The following is a 22,361-nucleotide window of genomic DNA, read 5'->3' as shown; positions in this document are numbered from 1 at the left end:
TTTCAAGTGTTCCGCGAAAAAAAAAGTTTGAGAACCACTGCTTTAATCACTATCATGGCTCTGTCTCTGAATCCTCTCCAATTTATCAACATCCTTCCTGAAATGTGGACACCAGAACTGGACATGATATTTCCAGTAGTAGTTGCAAGAGAGCCAAATACAGAGGGAATATAATCTCTCTACTCCTACTCAATATTCCCATTTATGCATCCAAGAATTGCATAAGTCTTTTTTGGCCACAGCTTTACACCAGGTGCTCACGTTCACAGCTAATTTGCCATGATTCTTAAGTCTTTTTCCACAGTCACTGCTTCCCAACATAAAGTCCCCCCATCCTTTAAATATGGCCTACATTCTTTGTTTCCTGATGCGTGACTTAATATGTGGCTGTATTAAAATACATATTACCCAGATTTCCAAGCTTTCACCCAGATTACCAAGAAATCCAGAACCGTCTGTATGAGTGACCTGTCCTCTTCATCATTTAACAATCTTTGTATCAGCTGCAAACTTGATCAGTGATGATTTTACATTCTCTTCCAGGGCATTGATAAAAATGTTAAATAGCAGTGAGCCAAGAACCCCACCCTGCAGGATTCCACTAGAAACACACCCACTCCATGCTGATTCCCCATTTAGTTACATTTTGTGACCTAACGATTAGCCAGTTTTTAATGCATTTCATGTGTGTCATGTTAATTTTGTACTGCTCTAGTTTCTTAATCAAATGTCATGTGGTACCAAGTAAAATGATTTTAAGAAGTCTAAGTATATTACATTAACACTATTACCTTCATCAATCAAACTTGTAACGTCATAAAAAAAAAAAAAAGTTAGTTTGACAAGATCTGTTTTCCCTAAACCCATGATGATTGGCAATTATAGCACCCTCCTTTAATTCTTTATTAATTGAGTTCCTGTAGCGGGGTGGCTACCCTGCTCCTAAAATAGAAGGGGTTAAAAGCAGCCCTGGAGAGGGCTGACTGGGGAAGCAGCCGCAGCTGAGCCACGCCCCAATCAGGCCCCAGCTGGCCTGTATAAAAAGGCTGTGAGCCAGAGGCTCAACGAGTCTCTCTCGAGGTTGGGAGAGAGCAGGGCCTGGCTGCCTGCCTGACAGGGTACTGAGGGTGGTGCAGTGCTGGGGAAGGAGCAGGCTGAGTGGGGGCGCTCCAGGCTGGCAACTCCCCAGGCTCTAGGGCCTAGTCCAAGGCCCACAGAGGTACTGGGAGGCAGAGGAAGGCAACAGGTCCGAACCCCCTTGCCTATGATGAGTGGCCTTTACACTGCAGTCTGCCCCAGGGAGTGGGGGCTTGGTGATGACTGGCAGTAGCCCACACTGAGGCAAGGTGGGGATAGTGGGTTGGGGGTTCCCCAGGAAGGGGAGACCCAGAGGTAGAGTGAGGGGGTACTGCCAGGGGGCAGAACCCCAGAGAAAGGGGCACCGGGGTCTGTGAGGGACACGGGGGCCAGAGCGGTACTGATCACCGGCCTGCAGAGGGTGCTCCGGAGCCTAGTGAGCTAATTCCTGACCAGCAGGAGGCAACAGAGGGGTGAGTCCGCTCCTTTACAGTTCCCATACCAGCTATTACATTAGCTTGCCCAGAATAGACATCAAACTGATGGGCCTAGAATTACTCTGCTCATCCCATTTATTATTTTTAAATATTAACACTTTAGCTTTCTTCCCCAGTATTCCAAGACACATTAAAAATCAACACTAATGGTCCAGAGACCTCCTCTGTCAACTCTTTTAAAACTCTTTGTTGCAAGTTATTTGAACCTGCCAATTTAAAAATGTCTAGTTTTAGCAGCTGCTATTAAATATCTTCCTTAGATACTCTTGGAATGGAAAGTATTTTATCAATCATCCTCCTCCTATGATACATCTACATCACTTGGCTTTTTCCCCAGTGAAGAGTAAGGGGGCTAAAGGAAATCTGCAGGCAGTACTCACAAAGCTATCTGAATTGGCTTTCTTGAAACTCTTTTCCAAGTTTGAGGATTTCTATTTACTGGGTATTTGCTTAAGCCTGTGGATTGGAAGCTCAGAGCATCTCCTTAAGTTAGAGGAAAAATGGAAGTGCTTGGATAAAAGGCAACGGTAGGCTGGGTCCAAGGCCCCCCTTCTCCTTAACAGGATTCTAGGCAATTCTTTATATACACAACAAACAGACTGATGTGGCCTCTTAGAGAAAAGATAAATTATGCCATCATTTGTGTTGCACATTATCGCATTCGCTGCACCATATGCACATAGAATACAAATATAATTTATTAAATTCTGTGCTCCAACCCTGCATATGGAATGACAGTCAAGTGATAAATTGCAGTAATATGGGATAATGCAGTTTACCATTCACGTTTGATTAGCTGCATTCTGCTCACTAATCTACCTCTATTGAGACTTCTAGCATTCCAAGTGTCAGAGCAATGCTGGGGATATAGCAAGACCACTGCAATCCCAAGGTGCAAACAATAACTTAAGTACATTTGTAGCTTTAACTATCATCTTCCTGGCTTTGGATAGCAGTTTAATACAGACTATTCATGCTATTTAAATGTAGCTCAGGGCCTCCAATTGAGCATAGGGTGTAGTTTTATCTAAGCACTGTACCGAATCAGGCCTGCCATTGGCATCCTTGAGCTCCAAGTAGGGCTTCTTCTTCACTCGGTTCAGATCCTCATGCAAGCCATCCAGGAGGAATGCCAAGAGCTCCTGAGAATCTTGCTGCTGGTACCCTGAGAACTGAGGGGCAAAACGGCCAACCTGGGTCTAAAATTAAAACAGAATAGGACAATCTGGTCAGAGCAGCATCATGCGTGTATTTGTAAAAATGAAAAGAAAATCATATCCTGGCTTCTTCAGAATTCAGCAGCAAGAAGCTGCTGTAGTTTATTGCTAACAATAATGAAGCTGAAGGCAACATAACAAGGATGTCAGTACAGATTTCCTGGCCTATTTTAAAGCCTTTAAAAATGCCTTTGATTGAAAGGCCAGGATGCTGGGAATCTGGACTTCCTGATACTAAGCTCTGGGTCAAGAAATACCAACTGCCAGCACCTGGGGTGCTGTACAAGTTTCAGTTGTGTTCTTTTAGGAACATAATTGCTACAGTAGATCAGACCAGTGTCATAGAATCACAGAATATCAGGATTTGAAGGGACCTCAGGAGGTCATCTAGTCCAACTCCCTGCTCAAAGCAGGACCAATCACCAATTCTTACCCCTGATCCCTAAATGGCCCCCTCAAGGATTGAACTCACAACCCTGGGTTTAGCAGGCCAATGCTCAAACCACTAAACTATCTCTCCCCCAAATCCATCTAGTCCAGGATCCTCTTACATCAGCCAGATACTTCAGAGAAAAATCCACAAATCCCTGTAGTTGATATTTATGGAACAAGAACATGTCCATAAAGAAAATGGCTCCCTAACTCATCAGTTAGAGCAGTGTTTCCCAAAGTGTGGCGGGCGCCCTTCCTCCCACATGACATGCAGGATTAGCTGGGTTGTGCAGAGCAGATAGGCCTCAAATGTCCTCCAGTCTCAGCTCTCACTAAAAATTATTAAGAGTGAAATTCTGGCCCCATTGAAGTCAGTGGCACAACTCCCAATGACTTCAATGGAGCCAGGATTCTACTCTAAGTCTCTAGCTGTTCTAATTTCAAACAAACTTTGAAAACTGACGAGTGTATAACCAAAAGTAACAACAACAGCCTGAACCTGCGCAGACCTTGAAACAATCGCTCTGAGGTGTGAGCTGCTCTATTCAATAGACTGGGTGCTACCTCATAATGTAAAGACAATACTTTGTCACCATTAATAATTTTCCTGCTTACCAAGACATAAGAAAGGATCACAGTATGAAGATCCACAATTACTCTGAAAGCGCGATCATTCTGGTACCATGAGCAGGATATCCCACTGATTTTTTTTCACAAACTAGAAGGAGCCAATCACGAGGTGGCCAGCAGGGCATCAGAGCCCCACTTACAGGAAAACAAACCAGAGGGCTCCAGCAGAGCTCACGAGGGAGAGAAATTTTCTCAGAACAAGTTAACACTGCTACTTAACAGTGACTGACTTATAGTTGTTATTGCTAAGTAACTATCATAAATTTGAAAAGTGATCTATTTCAGTTATAAAAAAGCCTGTATTAAAAAAAAATCACCTACTGAATCCACAAAAAGAAAAGGAGTACTTGTGGCACCTTAGAGACTAACAAATTTATTAGAGCATAAGTTTCCGTGAGCTACTGCTCACTTCATCGGATGCATACCGTGGAAAATATAGTGGGGAGATTTTAGATACACAGAGAACATGAAACAATGGGTGTTACCATATAGACTAATAAGAGCGATCAGTAAAGGTGAGCTATTACCGGGAGGGGGGGGGGGATGGCTTTTGTAGTGATAATCAAGATGTGCCATTTCCAGCACTTTACAAGAACAGTGGGAGAGGAAATAAACAAGGTGAAATAGCTTTACTTTGTGTAATGACAAATCCACTCCCAGTCTTTATTCAAGCCTAAGTTAATTGTATCCAGTTTGCAAATGAATTCCAATTCAGCAGTCTCTCCTTGGAGTCTGTTTTTGAAGTTTTTTTTGTTGAAGAATTGCCACTTTTAGGTCTGTAATCCACATCACTCCTTAACATAAAAATTTAAGGCTTTCAAAAACTAAACACACAAAGACTTCATTTGGGGACAGTTAAGTATTTGCTTCAGGATATGTCTCACACCAAGCCAAAATCTTTGAAGTTAAGGGGAAAGTTTTCTGCATTCCTTGCTACTTTCACATCATTCACAACACTGTCAATAACAGACCCCACCATCCCATAAAGGCTAACATTTCCACCTTCAACAGCAACACACCCCAAAAGCAACTCACCCCAAATTCAAATTCATACTCTAAGGCAAAGCCTTTATAGCAACTTCTGACATTTGTGTTTCAACAGATTAGCTGAGTTGGAAGTGACTCATTCCATACATTTGAGAAGTTATTCTACCTTAACATTACTCAGGTTGTTTGGGTGCCTTAAGTGCATTTCCCTACTTTGACATCGGTGGATTTATTTTTATGCTTAACCTTAACTGGGTTTATAATGCTTGTTTTTGGGGTAACTGCAACCTTCTTCTAATGTTGTTTGCAGTGGTGGAGGAGCAGCGTTGGTCCCAGGATATGAGACAGACAAGGACGGTCAGGTAATATTATTATCCCTCTATTCCGCCCTGGTGAGGCCACAGCTGGAGTATTGTGTCCAGTTTTGGGCCCCCACTACAAAAAGGATGTGGACAAATTGGAGAGTCCAGTGGAGGGCAAGGAAAATTATCAGGGGGCTGGGGCACATGACTTACAAGGAGAGGCTGAGGGAACTGGGCTTGTTTAGTCTGCAGAAGAGAAGAGCGAGGGGGGATTTGATAGCAGCCTTCAACTACCTGAAAGAGGGTTCCAAAGAGGATGGAGCTCGGCTGTTCTCAGTGGTGGCAGATGACTGAACAAGGAGCAATGGTCTCAAGTTGAAGTGGGGGAGGTCTAGGTTGGATATTAGAAAACACTATTGTGACAGGTTCGATCACAGATACTCCCTTGGGACCGTCACCTGATGTGCTGAAATTACTTCTGAGCCCGTTTTCCCTGCCAGCTTGGGATTCCAGAACCCTGCCTTGTTGAGCCAGATATGCTAGTATGCTGCAACACAGACCCAGATCTGGTCCACGCCCCAAAGTTGCAGACTTTAACCGAAAACTGCTCAGGAGGTTTCCAATCTCCAGCACCCAGATACCCAGCTCCCCATGGGATCCAAACCCCAAATAAATCAGTTTTACTCTGTATAAAGCTTAGACTGGGTAAACTCATAAGTTGTCCACCCTCTATAACACTGATAGAGAGAGATGCACAGCTGTTTGTTCCTCAAGGCATTAATCACTTACTCTGGGTTAATTAATAACCAAAAGTGATTTTACTCAGTATAAAAAGTAGGATTTAAGAGATTTCAAGTAATAGACAGAACAAAGTAAGTTACCAAGCACAACAAAACAAAACAAGCAAGTCTAAGCCTAATACATTAAGAAACTGAAATCAGGTAAATCTCACCCTCAGAGATGTTCCAATAAGCTTCTTTCACAGACTAGACTCCTTCCTAGTCTGGGCCCAATCCTTTCCCCAGTACAGTCCCTGTTAGTTCCAGCTCAGGTGGTAACTAGGGGATTTCTCATGACTGGCAGCCCCCTTTGTTCTCTTCTACTCCCTTTTATAGCTTTGGCACAAGGCAGGAATCTGGATCCCCACCCCTCCTTCTAAGTGGAAAAACATCAGGTTTAAGATGTTTTTCATTATAGCTTTCGTGACAGCAAAAGCTGTGGAAAGACATTACAACTTTCATTCTAACCCTGCTTTCACTACCATCTTCTCTGAATAAAAGTGTCTACTTACTTTGAACATACGTGGCGCCACGTGAGAGTGTCTCCCAGACCACATCTGCTTAATAAGCTCTGCATATGCTTCTGCAATTTCTCCTCTCATCCCCAGAGGATTGTCATGATTTATTTCAGCCTCATATTTATCTTCCAGGAAATACTCAGTCAGAGGTGGGGTGTTACTCAAACACTGAAATAAAAATAACATTTACAAAGCTCATGTCATTGTCTAGGACAGCCAACTTCTATGAGAAGGAAGTAATGCATGACAATCCAACTTTCATATAAGTACATATGTGAAATGACAAAACCTTTTTAAAAGCTCGTGAAAGTAGACAGAACAAAATATTTAAAAGGAACAATGAAAGTTCTGAGACTACAGCTCTCTCACAATTTAGTAAAACAGAATTGTATTTTATTGAGATACAATGTGAGCAATGCAACTCAGACAACAAAGGCCATATAAAAGGTTCACAATATTCAGACTTCTCTTCCAAGGGTAAAAAGTGTAAATAGCAGCACTTTGCTAAGGCTATTGCTGAAGTACAGATGGCCCTTTAATGCACAGCTTTAGTTCATGTCACTTACAGTTTAATCAAGAGTTACCTTCTGATCTACAATTTCTCCACCTTGTCTCTAATCTCAGCACTAACACATAGCACTCGGCATGCCTAACAGCAGTAGCAAAGCTAGTCTTTGCTTAGACAGCACACCTAGCTGTTTTCAGGAGTGTGTCTGTTAGAGGTTTTCCACCCCACTGAACTCCCGCAGCCTGAAATGAGGCCTAAAAGATACTATATAATGGTAACTGTACACAGTGGAGTGGAAAATATGAAAATGGAGCACTCTATCCCCGTGACACCTTTCTCCCCACTCCACCTATTAGTATCTATAGCAATTTTCCTCATTTGTGCTGAGACTAAAGATGCATAGAGTCATAGAATATCAGGGTTGGAAGGGACCTCAGGAGGTCATCTAGTCCAACCCTCTGCTCAAAGCAGGACCAATCACCAATTCTTACCCCTGATCCCTAAATGGCCCCCTCAAGGATTGAATTCACAACCCTGGGTTTACCAGGCCATTGCTCAAACCACTGAGCTATCCCTCCCCCCTACATGGGTAGCTGACTCCTGTAACACAGTAGAACATCTCTAACCTACACTAATGGGGAAACTCTTGTGTAAAGCACCAGAGGTGGGAGCAATACAGTGATGCTATGGCCCCTGCAAATCAACATGGAGGGAAGGAGTTTGTACCAACCCCTGGGCCTGCCCCACACAATGAATCTTAAGATTACCCATGTACAGTTGGTCTTCCCTCCTCCTAGCTGCTTCACCTCCTCCTACCTGGTGCGGAGATACTTTCTGCGACCCAGTGACTCTAGGAATCAGCACTGAGCAGGATAGGGAGGCTTTTAGGAAGCTACCCTCCTGCTGTCCTTGACTCTGCCCTCTGCATGTGCCTGTCGCAGAGTGTCCAGGTACAGAGAGGGAGTGCAATTGCTGAACATGGGGAAGTCACATGTACGTTTTACCCGACAATGAGATGGAAATAGTGTCAAAAAAGAAAATTGACCGGATTTAAAAACAAAACACATTATCTTGAATCTCTGCCCCGTCACCTATTACCTGCATGCACTATTTAGGCTAGATGCTCTTCAGGACAGCTAATGGTCTTCTAACAGGCCTATGAAGTGCCTAACACACTTTGGGATGCTATATAAGAGCACTTGACAGGTGTGCAATGAATCCATGGGGATAAAGCATGAAGTAAATTTTTTTCAGCCCTTTACCTGTAACGCAGAGTTCATGAAGCAGGTGTTTCCCAGGTTACTGAGCCCACAGATGCCGGGCTGTGACTGGGAAGGGGACTCCCTGCAGCTGTAGGAGTTGTAGGAGAAGCCAGAGACTCTGGAAGAAGAAAACAACTTTTTTTATCTAGACCACACCAGTCCACATTTCACCCATCATAGTAAAGTTTACGATTTGCATCAAATGCTGTTCCTTCTTACTGGTGCTTTTTCATATATGTCTGCTCCTCCATATTTGTTAGTTTTGACATCTCATTTAACTCGAATTACTAGCAGGTCTGATGTATACTGAAACAATGTATCTTCTATCTCTATTCAGGCTGTTTTTCTTTGACCATGTACCTCTCGTACTTTATGACACATTTTCCTCAAGCGTATGGTGCCTACAATCCTTTATTATGTTATACGGACATATGCAGGTGAGCTACTACTTTGCAACAGCTGATGAAAGTTTTACGGTCTCTGCCTGGTGAAGTGGCTATCACAGCCAAAGAATGGGACACAAAACATCTGAAACGGAGAATAAGCATTGGGGTAAGTGCTAGTTTTCCATGCAGTTGGGCTAGAGTGGGGCAAGTGTTACTTTCAACAACAACTTGAAAATACAAGTAGCCAGGGGCACCAGGAGGACACAAAGCTAGTCAGAGGAAGGAGAGAGGAAAGAAAAGCATTCCTGCTCTTACCCCCTGCCAAGGCTGGAGCTCGTCAGTTCATAGGAGTTATTGCTATCACCATTTGCAATGGCAGAAGAGACAGACATTGAGGAATAAGAATTTACTGATGATGCTGAAGTAGTAAAATTTCTGCTAGTTGCAGTGCTTGATCTGGGAGAAAGGGAAGAAGCAGAAACAACACCACCAGTTTTTGCAAACCCCAGACTCTGGCACTCTTAAAATAAAGGTCACGTCTGATTGAGAATTTACAATCTTAACCTGTTAGTATCTGCATTTCCAAAACACTAGTCTGAGTCAATCTAGGGCATCACAAGTGAAAGGCAGAAACAATAGCCAATCATGAGCAAGAAGAGGCCCCAGATGGCATAAGCACAAGGAAGTTTGGACTGAGTGGAAAGCAGGCTCTAAACAGCCTGGTGCACTAAGAAATTAAACCCTCTAAAAATAATAAAACCTTTTCTCTAAATAATCAACAGAGTACCAAAACAAAAGACCTCTTTAAAACCCACTCTAACTATGCAGGTAAGAAACCAACAGCAGACTAAGTAGGGTGGGTGCTACCTAACTTATTGGGCAAAGTACAACATGTAAAACTACATGCTTTGTGGCTAAGTGCAGCACAAGCAGCTTGTAGAACTGAGAGCCCAGGTGCACCATCTTGAGGTCAGAGTGGGTGAACTGGAGGAGCAGAGAGACAGACCGCTTATATGGGGTAGTCAACAGGCGGACCGTAGACCAAATTTGGACAGCCAGATGCTTCTGAACAGACCGAGACATCTTTTTATTTACTTATTACTATCATTATTATTGTTATTGTTTTTGTATTTTTTCCTCAGAGTCTGGACCTTGACAATCCCTTGACCAAGAAATTTGGACCTTGACAAAAAATAATTGATTACCATGGTGGATAAAATTCAAATATTTTTTAAAAAATACCAAAAAAATCAGATTTTATTTAAATCAGGTTTTTTCCTCAAAAAAATCTAAAGACAGTTTTAATTAACATACATTATACCTCCAAGATATCTCATCATGGAATAGGGATTATAAATTCTAATTCTATAGTATGAGACAATATATTCATGTAACGTTTAAGAAAAGTTTTGTAAATGAGTTACAATAGTTCAGTCTAGAAGATACCATCAGAGATGCTTATTTTTGCAGTTCTCAAACTGTGGATTCGTGTCTCCAGAGATAACATGCTTGTTAACAGCAAAAATGTTTTTAAATAAATAAATATAGAGATGAGAAATAACAGACCTCAACCCTATTGTCCCTCTGCAAATTTGTGCACACCAAGCCAATCCCTTACCTCTCTCTAAAATGCAAAGTTTCAAAAAGTTCAATGAATAGAAGATTGCTGGGGGCGGAATAGATCTGGACAAGGAGAAGAAGTCTGAAGATAAGTGTGAGAAGAGAGGGACAGGAAGTAGAAACAAAATTGAAACTGTTTGAGCAGCATATTCCAGAAGTCTTGATGTCTGAGCGTAGCCTTCATTGATTTGAGATCTACCATACCATTCTCTCACTAGAAGGGAAAACCTATAATGGCAGCAGGCCGGAAAAGAGACCCAGTTTGGGAATATTTTAATGAAGTTCCTCTACCTGTGGGTAAGACAGGCATGCGTGCAAAATGCAAAGAGTGCAACAAAGAAATGCAAGCGCTGTTTGCCCAAATGAAACATCATCATGAGAAGTGTTCCTCCTCAGGAGGAAGCTGCGTTGAAGATGATGAAAGGAACATGTCTGAACATGCAGGATCTTCAGGTTGGTAAACTTTTTTATTTCATACTTCTTTCTTAAGGACTGCCTGTCTTCCTTCTGGACTATTCTTGAATTCTCATGTTTGAGCAAAAAATATAGTTGTTACTCTCTGGTACTATCATTTTAGATGCAGTTGTGATAAAAAATAAATAGCTGAAATAGGCAGATCTTCCGTTTACAATTTCACCTTGAAAGTAGTACTGAGTGTCAATGAATGCAATGAGTAATACTAAATGAGCAGTATGGTAATAATAATTAAATAACTTCATTGACTTATTTTGTTTAGAAGAATCCATCCTCAACATACAGGATTCTGAAGACTATCCGCCTGCAAGATCACCATCATTTTCTATAGTTTCAGAGTTATCTGCCAATGATAGTGTTTCAATCACATCATGTATGTCACAGAGCCACAGTATATCAACTGTAGCAAAAGGGAAAAAAAAATCTCCATCATCCAGAAACAACCATAGATAAGTTTGTGATCAGAACCAGCAGATTACAAGAAGAGGTAATTGATGAAAAAATTGCCCAGTTTGTTTATGCAACAAACTCTCCTTTTCGTATGATTGAGAACCCACACTTCATTAACATGGTTCAGTCATTAAGACCAGGATACAGTCCACCCAACAGAGCAGATGACGCAGGCAAATTGCTGGATAAAGTGTATGAAAGAGAAATTGAGCAGTGTGCAAAAGGTCTAGAGGGTGAAACTGTTAACCTGAGTCTTGATGAGTGGAGCACTGTCCACAATGATCCTGTTGTATGTGCTTCTGTGACAACAGAAGAAGGGAATGTCTTCCTTACAGAAACAACCGATACATCAGGAAATGCACACACAGCAGAATACTTACAAGAAGTAGCAGTAAAAGCTATAACAAAACTGTGGGGAAAAAATTCAAATGTCTAGTACGCAGCTTGGTCATGCACAATGCTGCAAATGTATCCAAGAAGAGAAGAAATTTATAAGAGTCCCAAGCTAACATACGATTGCAGTGCTCATTTGATGCACCTCCTAGCCAAAGACTTTAGTGTTCCAGAAATAAAGGCTAATGTTGTTGAAATTGCAAAATACTTCCATAACAACCACTTTGCAGCAGCTGTTCTGAAAAAAAATGGGAGGAACCAAGCTAAGTCTCCCACATGACGTGCAAGAATGAGGATTTAGAGATGTTGTTCACTGAATCTAGGTGTTAGATTTCAGGAAAGCACATCTGGAGAAATTGAGGAATCTAGAGAGGAATGTTTGAGAGGAGGCCTCATCTAGCAGCATAGAAGGTGGCTGACTACAAGCCACCTAAAAAAGAAGACACCAAGAAATAAGAATCAACTAACTTGGTTGCGTAAAGGAATGCTCAAAAAAATCAGTTTAAAAAAGGGCGGTGGTGAGGTAATCAAACAAAACACATCTGAAGCAGTTATAGCTCTGGAAGAAAGATACAGGCAGCACAAATATAAATGAATTAATACTACCAATTCATCAATGGCCAAAGTAATAGTAGGAAGATATTTGGTGCACTAATAAATGAGAATGCTGAAATTAAATGACTCCTTTTTAAGCATGTATTCAACAAATAGATACCGAACAAAATAAGGAAGACAGACCTTGTGAAATGACTCTTGAGAACAAGCAGGAAAGAGAATGCTGGGAAATATGAACATGTATATATCAGCCAGTCCAGATAACAGCCTGATCCACTGACAGTTTTGAAAAATCATGGGCAACAGGGGAAATACCAAAAGATGGGAGAAAAGCAAGTGTGATAACAATCTTGCAAAAAGGTAAAAAGTGTAATCCTACCAATAATTGTGCCATAAATCTAATATAATGAAACGTGCTAGCAGAACAAACATCACTAAAGAAGACCCACAAGCAATAAGCAACACTAAGGATTTATCAAGGGCCTTCTGAAATGATCGATTTAACCTAATCAATCATCTGCTACCTACAGCAAACATGATACGATTACGAAGAATAAATTTCTGAGCTTCCTTCTCCCCACTTCCTAAATACTGAGGTAAGGAAGATTATACTGTAGTTCAATCTGTTTGCTAGGGGAATGGACTTCCCTGAGGAATGGACAACTTTCAGAGTAAAATAGCACCCTGCTTGTTAAACTAGTCTACCAGTGCTGACCTGCCTAAGTCTGACTAACACAGCCCTGAGTTTTTACACATTAATGTACATTGTTTTATCAGAAAAGAAACCTTTTGTCCTTGAAGCATTCAATATCCAGAAAGACCCCAGTCTGGCAGATTGGTATCTGATCACCATGAATCCCAAATGGGTTTTTAAACAGACAGATTATATAATGAATTTAAGAAACAGGGAAGATAAACAGGTGCCCCCGCAAGAAAATGCTATCAACATCACTTTCCTTTTATTGAATTGTGGACATCAGTTTAACATAACTTTCTGACTCCATTCCCCAGTGAAGAGGAAATGAAATACCGACTTAGATTGAACAGAGACATAGATAATCCCAACAGATATATGCTTCTACTACAGTGTTCTCAACCACCGTTTGTAGCTCTTCAAGAAAACACACTTAATATTTTATAAATTCCACATTATATAATCCAAAATCCTAGGTTTCCATATATAGTAAAAGCTTTTTTTTTAATCCGGCATGTTGGGGAAATGGGGGGGTAAGTGAAAAATTCCAGTTAACTAAGAGGGAGGGAGTTTGGGTGTGGGGCTGGGGTGCAGGAAGGGGAGCGGGGCGCAAGTTCTAGGAGGGAGTTTGGGAGCTGCAGGGGCAGCACCTGTGGGCAGAGGCAGTGAGCAGAGCCACCGAGCCATGCTTCCACCTAAGAACAGCAGGGACAGGTTGCTGCTTGCAGGGAGCAGCCTGAGGTGAGCATCCCCTGGATCTAGCACCCCAAAACCCCTCCCGTGCCCCAACCCACAGCCCCACACCCCCTCCCACACTCCAAACCCCTCATGGCCCTTTGCCTAGGAGCAGCAGGGACATGTTGCCGCTTCCCAGGAGCCACATGGAGCCAGGTAGGGAGCCTGCCTGCCCCGTGCCAGCTGGACAATAAACTGGACTTTTTATGAAGATTAGAAATGCCAAATTTTAGAGCTTTCCAATTGGTACAGGGCCAGATAACACAGCTTTTACGGTAATTGGGAGATAGTACCTTCCACCCTGGTAAGCATTTTCACTTAGGTAGTAGTCTGTTTCTAAGTCTAGCTACTGAAGGAGAAAAAGTATGATGCTTGGGAATTATATAGAATTCCTTGTAAATTTTTAGAATATTTGATACTTGCCCAAGTATCCAGCACTTAAGACAAATCTATAATTGGCCAAATGGTCGAACCTTCTCTTTTTAGATCAATTGTCAAAGAAAGTTAGAGTCACATAGCTCTGATTTTCCATGGAATCCTCTGAACCTCCTTGACTCCTTTCAGTCATAGAGGACTATGTGATCAATGAACTCCTCTTGTACAAACATAGGAATTCTCCTACCAAGTCAGACCAGCGGTTGGTCCCCTACATCTTGTATTGTTTCCCAGTGGACAGTAACAAGCTTCAGGGGAAAGTGTAAAACTTCTAGAATGAACAATCCTGAGTTAACCTCCTCATAGATCATGTTTCATCCTATTCAGTGAAAGTTAGTGGTTGACTTTTGCTATGAAGCACGATGGTTTATACTATCTGGAGGATGGTGTAGATTGCACTCTCAGCAAATTTGCGGATGACACTAAACTGGGAGGAGTGGTAGATACGCTGGAGGGTAGGGATAGGATACAGAAGGACCTAGACAAATTGGAGGATTGGGCCAAAAGAAATCTGATGAGGTTCAATAAGGTTAAGTGCAGGGTTCTGCACTTAGGACGGAAGAATCCAATGCACCGCTACAGACTAGGGACCGAATGGCTAGGCAGCAGTTGTGCGGAAAAGGACCTAGGGGTGACAGTGGATGAGAAGCTGGATATGAGTCAGCAGTGTGCCCTTGTTGCCAAGAAGGCCAATGGCATTTTGGGATGTATAAGTAGGGGCATAGCCAGCAGATCGAGGGACGTGATCGTTCCCCTCTATTCGACATTGGTGAGGCCTCATCTGGAGTACTGTGTTCAGTTTTGGGCCCCACACTACAAGAAGGATGTGGATAAATTGGAAAGAGTCCAGCAAAGGGCAACAAAAATGATTAGGGGTCTAGAACACATGACTTATGAGGAGAGGCTGAGGGAGCTGGGATTGTTTAGTCTGCAGAAGAGAAGAATCAGGGGGGATTTGATAGCTGCTTTCAACTACCTGAAAGGGGGTTCCAAAGAGGATGGCTCTAGACTGTTCTCAGTGGTAGCAGATGACAGAACAAGGAGTAATGGTCTCAAGTTGCAGTGGGGGAGGTTTAGATTGGATATTAGGAAAAACTTTTTCACTAAGAGGGTGGTGAAACACTGGAATGCGTTACCTAGGGAGGTGGTAGAATCTCCTTCCTTCGAGGTTTTTAAGGTCAGGCTTGACAAAGCCCTGGCTGGGATGATTTAACTGGGAATTGGTCCTGCTTCGAGCAGGGGGTTGGACTAGATGACCTTCTGGGGTCCCTTCCAACCCTGATATTCTATGATTCTGTGATCTACACAATTTGAAGCATGATTTATACTACTTATACAATTTTAATCTTATGAACTGCAAATGTGGATGTTGTCATGATCCATATAAATATCTAGGGACATTTTTTCAAAAGAATAAGTCACTTAAAAGTATAGATCCCATTATAAATCAACTTTTGAAAATTGAAGCCCTAGTCTTTTTAATCTTACTAAGCTGTTAGCTTCAATAAAATCTCATGGCAGCGAGTTCCATGTTAACCATGTGTTTTGTAGAAAAGCATTCCCTTTGTCACCATTAAGTTTGCTGCCTTTCTATTTTACTGGAAGTCACCTTGTTCTTGCACTACAAGAAAAAAAAACAGTGCATATACATTTTAAACTTCAATTTCATTCTATAGCATTAATTATTCTATATATTTATGTCAAGGCCCTTCTTATTCACCTCCTCTCTAAGTTAAAAAATTCTAATCTTTGTAGTCTCTCTTTATGCAAAAGCCTTCCCAGGCTTCCAATCATGTTGTCTGCTCTTCTCTGGCCCTTTTCCATTTCTATTATATCCTTTTTGATTGGGAGATGACTAGAATTGAACACAGAATGGAATAAAATACTCAGTATTAGTATCTGTTAATACACCATGACACCTTGTTTGTTTTTTTACCACCACTGCACAAATATTTTCATTATGTAGTTCACACTGCAAAAAAAATCAACATAGTTTTACCAACGTAATCCTCGGTTTAGACAGTGCTATGTCAGCAGGAGAGATACTGTCGCCTCTCAGAGAGGCAAATCAACGCCAACAGGAGAGCTCTCTCCAATCAGCATAGAGAGTCTTCATTAAAGTGCTAGAGCGGTGCAGTTGTGCCGATGCAATGTCTTCAGCGTAGACAGGCCATCAGTCTTTGCATCTTTTAAAACCGTAAATGCAACTAAAGAAGCACCAGGCATGTTTTAAAACTTAAAAAATAATGCTTAGCACAGATAGTACTTAGCATCTTCTAAGCATGGTACAGATATGAGCTAATTAATCCTCATGTCACCTATTTGAGATCACACTTTGTTGCCTATCCCCTTTTTAGGGCCCAATACCACAGAGAGTCAGTGACAGGGCCAAGGCTAGAACTAGAGAATGCTAATGTTCTTGCTTTAATCCCACATTCAATTGATCAGGACATGCTAACCTCTTCTCTTTAAAGAAATTAAGAAAATAATAGCCTTTAACAGGGCTTCTCTATGAGGCAACCGGTCACTGGAATTAGAGAGTTGAGCAAGACAGTGAAACAAAAGTGAGAAGACAAGAATGGAGAGGATGCTTACTTTGCAGGAAGAGACTGCCTGGGCCATGTACCATCTTCATTCTTCACTTCTATTAACAGCACCTGAAGATGAAATGCAGACAGTAGGGCAAGGCAAAAACAAACTTATTTTACATTCTATAAAATGACTCTTAAATGATGTTCTCTGAAATATTGTTTAACATCTTTTGTTTTCTATTAAATGTATATAATACTTCCATTGCAGGGTCTCTTTACTGATAGATTCTCTTCTTGTGCATAGTACAGCAAAATATTTTCATAGACAAGCTACTTGCTCAAGGAAAACCATGTGTTAGCTTACCAGGCATTTCAATACCATGATTATTAGAGAATTCTGAGCATCTTACCTGACCGTGATAGAGCCCTGCATCTTGTACAGTGCTGTCCAGATTGCTGACCTGCTCATAGGCGTTATTCATATACCTGCTCCATAACCTAGTTTCCTTTTCACTGAGGATATTAAACAGCTGTCGCATTTCCTTCTCAATGGTAGCTGTTTAGGGGAGAAAATAATATAATAAACTTCTGAAATGCTTAAATATTTCTAGAAAGAACTGACCAACCAGAGATACATTAAAGGCATATGTCCCTACTTTATCAATGCCCCAGTGGTAAAAGATAGGTCTCATAATCCAGTAGTGTGACCATAATTAGAGCTGAATATGTCTACTTATTAAAACCTTTTATTTTCATACACATTCGTCTGTCAGAAATGTTCCTTTTTGGCTGGGCTGCGAGCAAGCTTGAGAAGTTTGCCCAACAAGTGTCTTTTCTGAAATGCTAGAAGCACCTGAAAATTGGAGTTTAAAAAGGAAGTGTGCTCAGATATTACTATAAGATCCCACTACTGGCAACTATCAGCCAAGTACATTTATGGATCACATTATAGTCTACATGCAACATCTTAAAAGGCGCGGGGGGGAGGGGGGGGGCGCATACGATCATGCAGTGATGTAGGGTATAGGACCAATCTTCAGGTAAAATGAACGAGCAGGGGAAACTGGAGGAAGTATGACTAAAATATTCCAGCAGATAAAGCCCAAAGAGCCACATCAGTGACAGAATGTACAATAGAAGTACTGGAAACATTTAGACACAGAACTGTTTCAAACAACGGCACGGCCATTTGCTATGGAAGTGGACAGAAGACAATGATAAGCTCTGATTACCCTTTAACCTCATCCCCACACCCGCATTTACAGGTCTGCTGAGGCCTAACTTTTAAGCCCACCTGGCCTCAAAGGGTCAAGCAGTTTTCCAACCCAACCTAACACAGCCCATAAAGTTGGTACATGGTGGTGGCTGCGTACCCAATTCCTGACACCCCTTCTGCACTGTATGTGTGCTCAGAGCAAGATGCACTGAGAATATGCAGCACACTCTGTAGAGCATACAAAGCAAAGTGAGGAATAGGGCATGCAGCCACCACTGTACTGACACGAGAGGCATGAGAAGGTCATCAGAGGCAACCCAACCTAAACCCAAATCTTGTAGTCATGTAGCAACAGGCTGAAGGGCTCTACCCCCATTTACTGCTATTAAATTAGGTGTTTTTAAACAGTCAGTTCAAAGCTGCAGGTATCACATAGCTACTTACCGATGGTGTCTGCTTTGCTGAAATGGCAGGTCAACACATTGGTAGGATCACTATTTTCACACAGCTTCAGTTCGAGGAGATAAACTTCTACTTTACAGTGCTTCACAAACAGACCGTACTCCACCACCTATAAACAAAAGGCTGCCCCTGAAGCAGGCATGATATTGACCACCCCCACATAAGTGGGGTGACAATCATTCTTAAAGGGCCCTCCACAACCTGGACTGGCTGCCTAAACAGTGATTTACAGTTTTAAATTGAGTGGGGGAAGGAGTGGTCTGACTCCAAAACTGGGAGCTGGGAATTCATGAGTTTAATCCCAGCTCTGCCCCTGACTTGTTGTGTGACCTAGATCAACACATTCAACTTCTCTATCATCATTTTCCCATCTGTAACACACAGACTACTACTTTTTTCTCCCATGGGAAAGTTCTGAAACTTAATTATAGCAGCTGAGTAGCAGCACCAACTAGTTAAGGTTGCAAAAAACAATTTCTATTGCAACTCCTAGGTTTCATGCAGAGAATTCCAAAAGCATTTACCTTTTGTGCCTGGTCTCTGCCCAAAGGCAATTTCCCACCCCCAGAACATTGGAACAAAATACCACCCAATATTCTGAGTTACAAGAAGGAAGAAACAAACCATTTTCCAACACAGTATGAATTCATGACTACATTCCCGCCCCCACTCAAACAAAAAAAAAAAAATCCATCAACGATGGCACAGAAGTGGCTGAAATGTCAAGTATGTACTGGAACATAAGTAATCCTGTTTGATTTGGTAAACTTAACAAAAATTGGTTTCAAAATGAAGGGTTCAAAATTTCCAGATGTGAAACTGCACATGTGCAGTAACTCTTTCCATTCAGCTATCATCCACACTCATAAAAAGGTATAGTGCACAGGGACTTAACTGTGCAGCTATGTACCACGTGCCATGTTACTTCCGATTAAGGAGCAGAGCTACAGAGGTGGAAAATAGCAGTGTGTGGAGTCAATGTTAGCTTCACCAGTACACAGGGCAGCTTATAAATCTTAGTAGTGACTATTCATATTAGAGTAGCACCCAGAGGTCCCAGCTGAAATTTGGAACCCATTGGGCTAGGAGGAGGTCAAGCCAAGTCTTACAGATATTTTCTTTGAGAGACACAGGCAAGAAGTGTGGAAGGGGTGATGAAGTGGCAATGTAGGATTCAATAAGGGAGGTAAAGTAGATCTGTGGATAAACACACAGCAGAAAGAGTGCAGCTATAGCAGACAAGGTCAGCACAGTCACAAGACTTCCAGAGACTCCACAGCAAGAGAACAAGAAGGCTACAAGCAGAGGCTGGGGGTGAGCCACTGCTTGGTAATCAGACTCAAAGCTCAAAGAAAGAGGGAAAGAGGGGCTGGAAATGGCAGGATTGAGAGAGAAGAAGCCCAACAAACCTGCCAACAGACTTCAGAAGATGACTCAGGGTGAGAGAAGCCATCATATGACAGAGTGGATGCAGTAGCAGTGTCAGATGAGATCCTGGTCTTGGTGAGGACCAGGAGCCAGAGAGCAAGAGATGATGAAGTAATGGTCGGCAGTGATATATACTATGTGGGTCAGAGGGGTGGGGTAAGTAGGGCAATCAGAGAAGGTAAAGCTGGTGGGAAGGAGAAGGGAGGGGGAGATGGTGGGAGTGGATGTCTATCCTAGGCTCCTGATTTCCTTCGATTTGTTAAGGTATCTAAATGATAACTGCCTCTCTTGCTACAGAGTGAGAGGGGCATCGTCATAGTACAATAGGGATGGGCGGTCCTGAAACACTCTGGAAAGTTCCATCAAGTTTTAAAGAGATTGTATATGTAGCAGCAAGAGCAATTTTTCTGCCACAGACAGAGTGCAATCCTTTAAAAGATGGTAGAGAAGAACTGTGTCATATGTTTGAGTGCTGTTGGGACCACTGTGGAAGGACAGTAAAAATGCTGTGGCTAATGGATCTTGGTTAGGCTAGCAAAGAAAGTCAAAGCTGGACGCTGAGCTGACCGGTAGAAGAAAAGTCTCTCAGCTTATTGACGTTGTGCACAGGTAAATACCCAGAGAAGAATTCTCCCTTTCAAAAATTTTGCATTGAAGGAAGTAGGATGTGCGTACAAGGCTGCATGAGCAACATTAACACTGGCATTTATTGATACTTTGTAGCGTATATGTAGGGTTTTTGTTTACTTAGGGTTCTATGTATATAGAACTATACATAACACTGCAAAATGAAACAGCTTGTCTGCTTAGGGCACGACACTGTACTTGCAACATGCTAAGATTAAAAAGCCTGTGTGGCATTAAACTAACTGAGCTTCTCCCAAATTAAGAAAGCGGCTAGAACTAATAGACTTTAAGCAATCTTGGTAGTCTCCATTCAACCTCACAGAAGCCAAGAAATGTGATATTAAATCCATAAGTTACTTGTTTTAAAGAGAAAAAACAAACAAGTGAAGACACCTGAAAAGACTTTTCTGTAACATTTTATTAATAAAGCAAGAACGCAAATTAAAAATCCTTATGAAAATAATGAACCGGTCAAACATACTAGAAAGATTTTTTGTTTTGCTTTCTTAAGAATAAAAAGGCACTTGCCACAAGTGTTCAGTTGCTTTTTTGACTGTATGGGAAATAGGAAAGATCTATTTACTGTTCTAGTCTCTGACTTCTATAGTTCTGATGTTTTTAATTAAGCAGAAGGAAAAAGAGGTCGTGCTCAGAGACGGAACTTTTTAAAAAAGTTTTAGTTCAAGTCATGGATTCTTATTACAGTAGACACCAAATAAAGCTAGTCTCCGTAATGTAACAGTTTAAAGATACCAGATAGAAGCAGTTATGTAGTAAACTCCAAACTCATTTTCAGTAAGATTTTGGTAGAAAGAAACTTGGCTTGTGCTGTTGGATCAAAACCTAAAGACAACATACATCACTTTAGTGAGAATAAAGTATAGCCTTAAACTGTGCTGATGTGCATATTTTCCAAGTGTGAAATACAATGGAGGATGTTGACATATAAAACCTCTTCACTAGTCTAACACTAACTTTTAACAGGAAGCCCCAAAGCCTGATTACAAATATCGTAAGAATGACCAGACCATCATCTAGTCCATTATGTCCAGATCAGATCAATCGTTCATTTAGTCACTATGCCCATCTATGACCACAGCCAAATACTGGATCCCTCAAAGGATGGTGCAAGAAAACCTATTTTGGAAAATTATGGAAACTAAGCTGCATGAAGGGAAGATTTCTTCGTAACAGCTAATCAGCTACATATATAACCTGAAGCATGATTTATAGCCTGTTTTTTATGCTATACTGTATTATCCACAAATGTCTAATCCTTGAGTCCAAATAAGCTCTTAAGTCTCAGTGGTATCTTGTGGAAATGAGTTCCAGATGACATCTGACCAGTTTATATGCAAACAGTTGAAGCCACATATTTAGTTTTACTGGTAGCTGAAAGCCCATGCTGTCACACGCACGTAATTCATAAAGTCACATGTGTAAAAGAGCCAAAAATAAATGAGAACGTAAAAATTGGACAATAACTGACCACGAATCTGAGTGATGACTGAACCTGGTGATATTCTAAACAAAAAAAGAGATCTCAACCACATGTGTAGCTCTTTCCATCACTTAACTCTGACTCAGATATTCTAGGCTTCAGAGCAATGTTTGAGATTGTGCACGCTGGTCGTGTTGATCGGGGGGGGGGGCACCTTGGTTGGTTATGCTGAGAGATCTTTGTTGATCTGTGCAAATGCATAGGTGGGCAGTTAGGCCAAGTGATCCATCACCTGTGCAGTCTACTTTCACACAACTAATGAAACTGTTGCACACAAACTAGCTGTACAGTAAGGGTGGAAACTGGTTGTGTTACCTCTGAAATCACAAAAATCTAGAACAGTTGGCATGGCATAGATACAAGCCTTGGTGTGCACAGATGTAATTTATAAAGCCAAAATGGCTGAGAAATTAAAACTGGACAGTAACAGACCTCAAATCCCAGCAATTATTCAAGCTAGTGCTATTCTGAACAAAAAGAGCTCTCAACCATGCCTGTAGCCACTCCCATCACTTCATGCTGCCATTAAGGCTTCCAACTGACACAAAGTGATGTTCCTGAAATCTTATTATACAACTTACTCATTTGCCTCTGAGTTCTTCATAACAGTGCCCTCAATAACCCTTCCCTGATCTGGAGGCTTGC

At 41.6% G+C, this 22,361-nt stretch overlaps 1 protein-coding gene across 7 annotated transcripts in view; it reads right to left on the bottom strand.

Moving 5' to 3' along the window:
* USP4 (ubiquitin specific peptidase 4) overlaps positions 1-22,361 on the bottom strand; it is a 97,837-nt gene that overhangs the window by 66,055 nt on the left and 9,421 nt on the right. For 6 of the 7 annotated variants that reach the window (XR_013636064.1, XM_073352709.1, XM_073352711.1 and 3 more), the window contains exons 4-10: positions 18,143-18,269; positions 16,893-17,038; positions 16,547-16,608; positions 8,911-9,051; positions 8,210-8,327; positions 6,434-6,607; positions 2,615-2,773 (exon numbers count right to left, since the gene is read on the bottom strand). Coding sequence is in view for 6 of the 7 variants with exons in the window: in XM_073352709.1 (XP_073208810.1) it covers positions 2,615-2,773; positions 6,434-6,607; positions 8,210-8,327; positions 8,911-9,051; positions 16,547-16,608; positions 16,893-17,038; positions 18,143-18,269 (927 nt within the window). In the remaining variant the exon portion in view is untranslated. The remainder of the gene's footprint in view (positions 1-2,614; positions 2,774-6,433; positions 6,608-8,209; positions 8,328-8,910; positions 9,052-16,546; positions 16,609-16,892; positions 17,039-18,142; positions 18,270-22,361) is intronic. The other variant, XM_073352710.1, reaches the window with a different exon arrangement.

Source organism: Lepidochelys kempii, chromosome 7 (genome assembly GCF_965140285.1).
Source record: "Lepidochelys kempii isolate rLepKem1 chromosome 7, rLepKem1.hap1, whole genome shotgun sequence".
NCBI classification, from domain to species: domain Eukaryota; kingdom Metazoa; phylum Chordata; order Testudines; family Cheloniidae; genus Lepidochelys; species Lepidochelys kempii.
Note: the sequence above shows the minus strand (reverse complement) of the source record. Positions and strands in the feature narration are given on the sequence as shown.